The following is a 10,317-nucleotide window of genomic DNA, read 5'->3' as shown; positions in this document are numbered from 1 at the left end:
GACCTGATCAAATGGGGGTGGATTGATGCTGACCCCCAAGTGCGCGTCCCTCTTGGGGTACAGTCGATCGAATTTTATTGGGTGCCCAGAGTGCTGGACGGGGGCGTCGGGCACCTGTCCCGATCCCACTCCTCCTCCCTCCCCTAGATGTCCCACTCCGGGAATGGCAGAAGTAAGATAAGCCAGCCGGCGGCCGGGGCACGCGGAGGGGGTGGGAGGGAAGGGGCGGCTAAAATTAGCCCCGGAGGGCGCGGGGGGAGGAGCGGGGCACTGAGGCCGCCCGGCGGCCCAAGGGCGAGCAGGGCGCCCCAGCCCGGAGCGGGCTCCTGCCTCACAAAGGTGGACACCGACGTCACCGGCCGTCCGCGCCCACGGTGGGGCCGGCCTTGCTCCGACTCTGCTCTCATCGGCTTGCGGTTCCGTGAGTACCCCCGGGCCTGGGGAGGGACACTAGGGGAGGGGGGAGGGGCACCCACCCCACACCTGCCCCAGGCTCGGGCAACGGGCACCGCTGGAAACCGCCCGACGCCCGCCCCGAGGGCGAGGGCCCGACCCGACGGTTGGCCAGCGGGCCCCACGAGATTCTAGCAGCTCTGGGCCCCAGGGAGTGGGAGGGGGCTGCCTCAGGCTCGGGGGACAGCCCTCCCCCCCAAGACCCAGGGGTTTTATTCCAGGTTTTAGGCTTACCTCACTAGCAAAACTTCCGGGGGGGAGGGGGTCCTGAAGGAAAAGCGTTAGGATGGTCATTGCAGGGCCAAGAGAACGGACTCGTGGGCTTTTACAGGATGGAGGGCTGCAAGAGACCCCAGAGGTCATTGGGTCCAGTTCCCTCATCTTATAGGAAGGTAAACTGAGGCCCAGAGGAGAGAAAGGACTGGGGCAAGGTCACACATTTGTAGGACATGTGAATGGACTCGTGGGCTTTTACAGGATGGAGGGCTGCAAGAGACCCCAGAGGTCATTGGGTCCAAGTCTCTCATTTTATGAAAAGGTAAACCGAGGCCCAGAGGAGAGAAAGGACTGGGGCAAGGTCACACACTTTTAGGACATGTGAATGGACTCGTGGGCTTTTTTTTTTAATCATAAAAGTATTTATTATTTTCCACTTACATGTAGAGATAGTTTTCAACATTTGTTTTTATAAGATTTCTAGGGGCAGCTAGGTGGCTCAGTGGATAGAGCACCAGCCCTGGAGTCAGGAGGACCTGAGTTCAAATCCGGCCTCAGACACTTATCACTTACTGGCTGTGTGACCGTGGGCAAGTCACTTAACCCCAATTGCCTCACCAAAAAAAAAAAAAAAAAAGATTTCTAGTTTCAAATTTTTCTCCCTCCCTCCCTTCCCTCCCCCCCTCCAAGACAGCAAGCAATCTGATATAGGTTATATATGCACAGTCACATTAAACATATTTCTGCATTAGTCATGCTGTGAAAGAAGAATCAGAGCAAAAGGGAAAAACCTCAAGAAAGAAAAAAAAATAGAAATAGTATGGTTCAATCTGCATCTAGATGCCACAGGGTTTTTTTTTTCTGGATTTGGAGAGCATTTTCCATCATGAGTCCTTTGGAACTATCTTGGACCATTGTTTTGCTGAGAAGAGTCAAGTCCATCACAGTTGATCAACACATAATGTTGATGATACTGTGTACAATGTTCTCCTGGTTCTGCTCATCTCACTCAGCATCAGTTCATGTAAGTCCTTCCAGGTTTCTTACAGCACAAATAGTATTCCATTACATTCATATACCACAACTTGTTTAGCCATTCTCCAATTGATGAGCATCCCCTCAGTTTCCAATTCTTTGCCACCACAAAAAGAGCAGCTATAAATATTGTTGTACATGTGGGTCCTTTTCCCTTTTTATGATCTCTTTGGGGAAAAGACATAATAGTGGTATTGCTGGGTCAAAGAGTATGCACAGCTTTATAATCCTTTGGGCATAGTTCCAAATTGCTCTCCAGAATGGTTGGATAAGTTCACAGCTCCACCAACAATGCACTAGTGTTCCAATTTTTCCACGGCTTCTCCAACATTTTTCCTTTTTTGTCATATTAGCCAACCTGATAGGTGTGAAGTGATACCTCACAGTTTTAATTTGCATTTCTCTAATCAATAGTGATTTAGAGGGGCAGCTAGGTGGTGCAGTGGATAGAGTACTGGCCCTGGATTCAGGACCTGAGTTCAAATCCGGCCTCAGACACTTAACACTTACCAGCTGTGACCCTGGGCAAGTCACTTAACCCTAATTGCCTCACACACACACACACAAAAAAAAAATAGTATAAAAAATTGGGGCAGCTAGGTGGCGCAGTGGATAGAGCACTGGCCCTGGAGTTAGGAGTACCTGAGTTCAAATCCGACCTCAGACACTTAATACTTACTATCTGTGTGACCCTGGGCAAGTCACTTATCCCCAATTGCCTCACTAAAAAAAACAAAAACAAAAAAATAGTGATTTAGAGCATTTTTTTCATATGGGAATAGATAGCTTTGATTTCTTCATCTGAAAACTGCCTGTTCATATCCTTTGACCATTTCTCAATCAGGGAATGACTTGGATTCTTATACATTTGATTTAGTTCCCTATATATTTTAGAAATGAGGCCTTTATCAGACTCATCGTCTTTTACAGGATGGAGGGCTGCAAGAGACCCCAGGGTCATTGGGTCCAACTCCCTCATCTTATGAAAAGGTAAACTGAGGCCCAGAGGAGAGAAAGGACTGGGGATAGGTCACAAACTTTTAGGACATGTGAATGGACTCGTGGGCTTTTATAGGATGGAGGGCTGCAAGGAACCCTAGAGGTCATTGGGTCCAGCTCCCTCATCTTATAGGAAGGTAAACTGAGACCCAGAGGAGAGGAAGGACTGGGGCTAGGTCACACATTTGTAGGACATGTGAATGGACTCATGGGCTGTTACAAGATGGAGGGCTGCAAGAGACCCCAGAGGTCATTGGGTCCAGCTCCCTCAGTTTATAAAAAAGTTAAACTGAGGCCCAGAGGAGAGGAAGAACTGGGGCAAGGTTTAATAGGCTAAGCTGAGACTTGAGCCTGCGTCTCTCTTACCTGCCAGGTGAAGTACTGTGTCCACTACCTCCTGAGGCATGACCGAACTGAGAGGCTTGTGACCTAGCTACCTCCTACTGTTTGCCTTCTCCTGTGACCTCAGTGGAAGCTCGTTTCCATCCAACCATCTCCTCCTTCTGCCATCTACGGTTCATAGGCTGAAGATCCCTTCTGAAGGTACTTCCCAGGAGCAGGGCGCCTACATTGTAATGTGGGCAGGTTACTAGGGGCTGGGGAAGCTGGCACTACAATGATGACCCTGGGGAATACGTAAAAGGTGAAAAGTCTGGGCCAGCCAGGGATGCGCCCTTATCTGGGGGGAAGGGGCAAGGAGCAGACCTCCTGCCCCCTTGAATGGGTTTCTTCTATTTGTGAAATAAGGGGGTGACCCCCCACCTACTCTAATCCTAGCCCTACTCGAATACTTTCCTGGGACTTGGAGGTAAAAGGTGGCTGTTTTCTCAGGAAGCTCACAGTCTCCTGGGGGACAAAAAGCAGCTTCTTCCACGGTGAATGTGGCTAGCATTTGTGGTGGTTGAGAGCCGGGCACAAGAGATAGGCCTTCGTGACAGGGGACTCAGGAGAGGCTTGGTGGAGGTGGGAGGCAACACAGTTGGGTTTTAAAGGATGGGAAAGAAGGTAGACTTTGTCAACAGAACAAAGTTGGGAACCAGAGGTAGGGCAGAGGGCCTGGCCTGGGCAGCAGAAGGGAGCCTGAATGACCCCCTTGACCAGAGTTCATGTGCCCGTTCCTTTCCCACCTTGGGCAGATCTGGTTTGTTCTGCCACTCAAGATGAGAGGGGTTCTTCTTCAACCTGCAGAGATGAACCTCATGGACATCAGTAAGATATTCTCCCTGCTGCAACAGCCCGACGAGGAAGACAATGCTGGTGAGAAGCAGGAGCTGAACCAAATTGTCTGTGACAACGATGCCAGCACCCTAGACCAGCTCCTTCACCAGAAGCGCTACAAGCGCTTCATCAACAGCCGCAGCGGCTGGGGTGTGCCAGGTACCCTGCTCCGACTGGCTGCCTCTCGTGGCCACCTTAGCTGCCTGGAAGTTCTCCTGGCCCATGGGGCAGAGGTGGACTGCCTGGATGTTAAGGCCCAGACACCCCTGTTCACTGCGGTCAGCCATGGGCACTTGGACTGTGTTCGGGTCCTGCTGAAGGCTGGGGCCAGCCCCGGGGGCAGCATCTATAACAACAGCTCCCCGGTTCTCACAGCTGCTCGGAATGGTGCCAGTGAGATTCTGAGGGAGCTCCTGGACCATGGAGCAGATGCCAACGTCAAGGGTCGGGCGCCTGAGTGGGCTTCCAACATTGCCTCCTGCTCCGGGCCTCTCTACCTGTCAGCTGTCTACGGCCATCTCGAGTGCTTCCGCCTTCTCCTGCTGTATGGCGCTGACCCTGACTACAACTGCACAGATAGACAGCTGCTTTCCCGAGTGACCAAGCCACGCACACTGCTCGAATTCTGCCTCCAGCACAACTGCCCATTGGAGTACATTCAGCTGCTTGTAGATTTTGGGGCCAATGTCTATCTCCCATCTCTGCCCCTGGAGAAGATCGATCCGGGTGGGGAAGGTGTGGCCCTGCTGCTGAGGGAAAGAAGTGAGTGAGAAGGGGAGGGGAGAGGGTTCCTGGGGCTAGTCTTAGGCATGGGAGACCACTTCCTTCCAGTAAAGGCCCCCTGGGACATGTCCCGAAGCCAAGACCCAGTTACTTGCCAGAGCTTCCCTGGAAACCAGGGACCCATTCCAGGAGGATACATGCCAATTTTTTAATCTCCTTTTTTCCTGAGTGGTTGAGTCCTGAATCTACCATTTACTACTTTTGTGACCTTGGAAAAGTCATTTAGAAATCTTTGTGGGCCCAAAGTTTCCTCAACTGTAAAATGAGGAGGTTGGACATGATGGTCTCTAAGGTCCCCTCAAGCTTTAAGACTTCTGTGGATTCTCCTATGGATTAGAGGATTTAGGGTTGAAAGAGACCATAGAGACCATCTGGTTCCCAGCTCCCTTATTGTATGAGGAAAGAGGTTAAGTGACTTGTCTGTAGCCATTAGCTAGATAATGTCAGAGTCAGGAATAAAATCCTGGACTACTCTTGACTCCAAAATCCTAGGCTGGCTGGCTTGATTTTTCTTTCTTTCTTCCTTTCTTTCTTTCTTTCTTTCTTTCTTTCTTTCTTTCTTTCTTTCTTTCTTTCTTTCTTTCTTTCTTTCTTTCTTTCTTTCTTTCTTTCTTTCTTCCTTCCTTCCTTCCTTCCTTCCTTCCTTTCTTTCTTTCTTTCTTTTCTTTCTCTTTCTTCCTTTCTTTCCCTTCCTTCCTTCCTTCCTTCCTTCCTTCCTTCCTTCCTTCCTTCCTTCCTTCCTTCCTTCCTTCCTTCCTTCCTTCCTTCCTCCCTCCCTCCCTCCCTTGGCAGATTGGGATTGGGATAGGTAAAAAGCTGAGGAGGGGAAGGAATAAGAGTGTAAGAATATAGTTAAAGCAATAAGGGTGTGGGGAAACTGCCTTTATTCAGCTCTGTCATCTCTCCCTCCAGCTCATCCCAAGTCCCTGATGTCCCAGACTCGTCTTGCAGTCCGAAAAGCTCTTCAGGGCTCTTACCAGGTCAAGGCCATCGACCAACTAGATATTCCACCTATGTTGATTAATTACCTCAAGCACGAGGAGTAAGGCAAGTGGGCTGTGGCTGTCCTGGGAAAGCAGGAGCCCTGGGCACACATACCCACAACCTATCTACACCCTGAGAAAGAATACTTGTCATCTCCCTGAAGCTGGTTACATTCACATCACTTTTTCTATCCCAATAAAGGTAGACTCTAGAGTTGATTTATGCCCTTCTCCCCCTCTCCACCACCACTCCCACTACCAAGTGAAAATCCTGCCCCTCTTTAGTTGAAAGCAAGGACTCCAAAAATCCCCTTAGCAGAAGGTGCACAGGCCATCCCCTCTTCAAGATAGCTTAACTCCAGTTTGGTGAATTATTGCTCCTCCCACCCCCCCCCCCCCATTGAGTACACTCTTGGTCTATAATAGCTGTGTGCATATTGATTTTGCTCAGAGTTTGGAGAGCCGTCATTCACTGACCTTGTCTGCCAGCTGCCAGGGGGAGCCCACCCCTTTGAAAATGATAGCTTGAGGGGCAGCTAAGTGTCACAGTGGATAAAGCACTGGCTCTGGAGTTGGGAGGACCTGAGTTCAAATCTGGCCTCAGACACTTAACACTTACTAGCTGTGTGACCCTGGGCAAGTCACTTAACCCCAATTGCCTTACCAAAAGAAAAAGGAAAAAACGAAAATGATGGCTTGTACTGTTATAGCTCTTTCCTCTTCATGAGGAATGGAATGGGAGGTAGACACTAGCATACTCCTTCCCTCCCCACCCCCATTTCACAGATGAAAAAAACTCACTCCTAGAAAGCTGAAGTGACTTGCCCAAGCTTACGGGTTGTTTAGAGGCAGCGTGATGTATATGTAGGAGTTCTAGATTCTCCTTCAGAAGACTTGGCTTAGAATCTCTGCTGGGCCACTTCTCACCTTGGGGAGCATGGAGCAAGTCTCTCCCCCTTTCTGTGCTGCTTCTCCTGTAAAGTGAGGGGATTGAATGAGATGGTCTCTCTCCATCAGATCCCAAGTGTCACAACCAAGACTTGAGCCCAAGTCTGCTGGTCATCCCCTTCCCCATAAATCCCCTCCACAGCCTCAAGTGGAGGTAGAGTTTGCCAAAAGGTGGACTGGGAAGTATCGCCAAAGATTCTGGATACTCCATACCCTGCCCTGACTCAAAGCACTATGGGAGCTATTTTTATTATTTATGATTATTGTTGGCAGCAGTAGTGTCTGGCCTAGCACCCAGGCCTGATTTCCCACTCTGGTCTCATTCAAATTGATAGTGAAGCCCTTGTGCCTGGTCTAGTAACCCCCTTCCAACTTGGCAAGAAAACCTCATAACTCAATAAATAAATCCTAAGAAGCAGGGCCTTGACAATGTGGGATGAGTGGTCTGGGGATCCAAGATCTCAGAGTTTTAAAGAGGTGTAGCCACATGGAGACACAGTCATCCCAATTGGGCTTGTCTCATGGCTTAGGTCATTCCCCAACATAGGTCCAGTGCTTCCTGCTCCAAGCTTCTAGGGATGAATGCCTAGGATTTCAGCGTGCCCCTGACTTCCCCCCTTGGCCTTGCACCCACCCCCTTGTACCTGGCCTTGCAACCAAGGCAAATCTTTTGCTTGATTCTGCACCATTTGCCAAAAAAAAAAAAAAAAAAAGGTTTGTTTTCTCTCTTCCACAACGTGGCTGTGTTTTTCATTCACTGACCACTCCTCAGCCCTCATTTCTCTGCTGCCCCCAATCAGTGGCCCATCTTGGGCTGCCTTTGGAAAAACATAAGGCCCCTTTGCTTTCAGCCCCTGGGGCCCGGAAGGCTATGTCATCAGGGTACAAATTCTGGCTAGGATTACTAGGACAGAAAGACCAAGCTTCTCCACCTGGCCTGCAGTGGTGCCTCCCATGCATCAGGTTGGTCCCATTCTGGGAAAAAGCATGGATACTGGACACCAGGGGATAGAGTTGGGTTTGGGTTTATTTGTTTCAGTCACAGGAACTCACCAGGATTAAGGAAGGCATGAAGAGGTTATATGCTCTTTCTCAGGAGAGAGAAGCATGCATGATTCTGGGTCCTGGAAATGGGGAAGTCCAGCTTTAAGCTCAAAAAGGACCTGCTTGCTGTGGAGACAAACTTTTGTGTCAGAATTGACTTCAAAGGACCTTTATTCAAATCCCAGTCGGGCTTTTGCTCCTAAGTAACCTTGACAGGTCACAACCTCCCTGGGCCCATTTTCTCATCTACAAGATGAGGGAGGTGGCCTAAATGATTTTGAAGATCCCTTTCTACCTCTTAATCTTATGACTTGATGGATTTATCAAAAAGGTGTCCCCCAAAGACAATTGGGGAGCTTTGGGGGAGTGGAGTGAGGTGGGGCTTTGGCAGACTTGTTCTGCCTCTTTGTCAGAAGACGGGCAGAGGGGGCAGCTAGGTGGCGCAGTGGATAGAGCACCGGCCCTGGATTCAGGAGGACCTGAGTTCAAATCCAGCCTCAGACACTTGACACTTACTAGCTGTGTGACCCTGGGCAAGTCACTTAACTCCAACTGCCTCACCAAAAAACAAAAAAGCGGGCAGAAGCAGCAGTAATGGGAGGGGAGTTTAAGAGGCAGATTTCAGCTCAATTCAAAGAAAAGTTATCTCGGTTGGAATTGTGCTAAATGGATTGGGTTGCCTTGGTATACATGTGGTGAATTAAAGGTTTGAGGGGGATGTGGCATAAATGATCATCATCTAAATATGAATTTATTCTCAATAAGTTTATTTAGCAGCCATTATACACAAGGTACTGTGCTAGAGGCTGGGGATACTAAATATAAAAAGACAGTTCCTGCCCACTCTGCTTGGTTAATAATAGCTAGCATTTGAATAGCTCCTTTGTACTGGGCATTTTGCAAATATCTCATTTGATCCTCACAAGAACCTTGGGGGGAGGGGGTCAAGTGCTGTCATTTTTTTTCTCTCCATTTTACAGATGCAGAAATGGAGGCAGAGGTGTTAAGGGACTTGCCTAGGGTTCCTCAGCAAGGATCTGAGTCCAGGTTTGAACTCTGGAAGGATGCCATCTAGCTGCCTGGTGGATGTCATATGTATTTAGATATGTGTAGCGTGTATGGTGCTGCCAAAGGAGAGCCAGACAGTTTGGGGACATTTGAAGAGAGGGAGACCACTTTCATGGGTCCCACTTCCCAAAGAATGCTGGGAAGGGACAGGGATGAGGGAAGAGGGGAACAAAGCCAGTTTGCAAACAGGCTCAGCAAAGGAAGCTTGCAGGCTCACTGGACTGGTCTTCCTGGACTAGAAAGAAACCAATGAGTCCAGATTACTGCTTCCTTCCTGCTTTCACTGGCAATTCGGAATATCTTGGGGGAGGGGGGTGGCATGTGTAGGCTAGGTGACACGGCACAGAGCACCAGGCCTGAGGTCAAGAAAACTCAGCTTCCCAAGTTCCAATCTGGCCTCAGACACTGACTAGCTGTGTGACCCTGGGCAAGTCACTTCACCCTGTTTGCTTCAGTTTCCTCGTCTGTCAAATGAGTTGGAGAAAGAAATGGCAAACCGCTCCAGTAACTTTGCCAAGAAAGCCCCAAACGGAGTCACAGAGAGTCAGACACGACTGAAAACAACTGGACAACAAAGCAGTTTCCTCCAGTTGAGGAGTAGCCCTGGGAGGGCCGTTGGGATTCATTCGATCCAACTGCCTCATTTTGCAAAGGAGGAAACTGAGGCCCAGATAGATCGAGGCAAAGGCCCCTTCTCACCACTCACCCTAGCTCCGAGCCCGGTTCAGTGTTTATGCGCAGGATATGCGCGATTGTGGGACTGAATGATCTCTCGGGTCTCTTCTCACCCGGGGCTTGCTAAAAGCCTGGCTTAAGTTCGGGGGGCTAGGGGTACCCTATGGGGTGCCCGATGGAGCCCCCAGTGTCCCGAGCACGGGGTGCGGTCCGAGGGGGGGGGCACTGAAGCAAATCCAGGAGAAAAGGGGGAGCAGAGACTAGCCTTCGGATGGAAGGGTTGGGGGGTGGGGTAGGTCAGGGTCCAACCCGGGAGAGGGGGAACCCCGGAGCACCCCCCATCTCGGCGTAGTTTCAAGAGAGGTCCTGGGAGGCAGCCCGGCGCAGAACGCGGGCACAGAAGAGGGGCCAAGGCGGGCGTCCCCCGCCCCCACGGGACGGGCACACGGCACTCGGCCGAGCGATCGGGCGGGGGCCGCGCGGGTGACCCGGGCCCGAGGTCCGGGGGCCGGGGGCCGGGGCCGGGAAGTGAGCTGGGGCGAAACGAAAGGCCGAGGGGCACGAGCGGGGCGCCGCACGTCCAGCGGCCCGCTGGGCCAGTCGGGGCAGGGTGCGGGGCCTGGAAGGCGGAGGGTCGAGGGAGGGGGTGGCCAGCCAGCTCTGGTTTCCACCCCCCCACCCCCACCCCCACCCCCACCCCCACCCTACCCCCACCCCCGGCTGATTTGCATTTAAAGGGACACACACCGAGACCGGCCGAGGACGGGCGGGGTTGGCTTCGAGGCTCAGCCGATTGGTCCCGGCGCCTGCCGGTCGGAAGGGGGGAGGAGAGGAGGGAGGGGAGGGGACGGGAGGGGAGGGAGGGGAGGGGAGGGGAGGGGAGGGGAGGGGAGGG

The 10,317-nt window shown here is 51.3% G+C and overlaps 1 protein-coding gene across 3 annotated transcripts; it reads left to right on the top strand.

Annotated features, from left to right (window-relative positions):
• The first annotated feature begins 292 nt into the window (after window positions 1-292).
• Window positions 293-6,066, top strand: LOC122733669 (ankyrin repeat and SOCS box protein 12-like). Of its 3 annotated transcripts, none has more exons than XM_043974264.1 (5): window positions 305-421; window positions 2,635-2,694; window positions 3,077-3,246; window positions 3,892-4,683; window positions 5,617-6,066. In XM_043974264.1, exons 4-5 carry the CDS (start codon window positions 3,894-3,896, stop codon window positions 5,748-5,750), a joined length of 924 nt encoding a protein of 307 aa, XP_043830199.1. In that variant the 5' UTR covers window positions 305-421; window positions 2,635-2,694; window positions 3,077-3,246; window positions 3,892-3,893; the 3' UTR covers window positions 5,751-6,066. The 3 variants fall into 3 exon arrangements, with proteins under 3 accessions (XP_043830198.1, XP_043830199.1, XP_043830197.1); XM_043974262.1 differs by having other exon boundaries at window positions 3,840-4,683; XM_043974263.1 differs by lacking the exon at window positions 2,635-2,694 and having other exon boundaries at window positions 293-421; window positions 3,840-4,683.
• Window positions 6,067-10,317: the final 4,251 nt, after the last annotated feature.

Source organism: Dromiciops gliroides, chromosome X (genome assembly GCF_019393635.1).
Source record: "Dromiciops gliroides isolate mDroGli1 chromosome X, mDroGli1.pri, whole genome shotgun sequence".
NCBI lineage: Eukaryota > Metazoa > Chordata > Mammalia > Microbiotheria > Microbiotheriidae > Dromiciops > Dromiciops gliroides.
The sequence above is the reverse complement of the archived record's forward strand: the minus strand, read 5'-3'. Positions and strand labels throughout refer to the sequence as shown.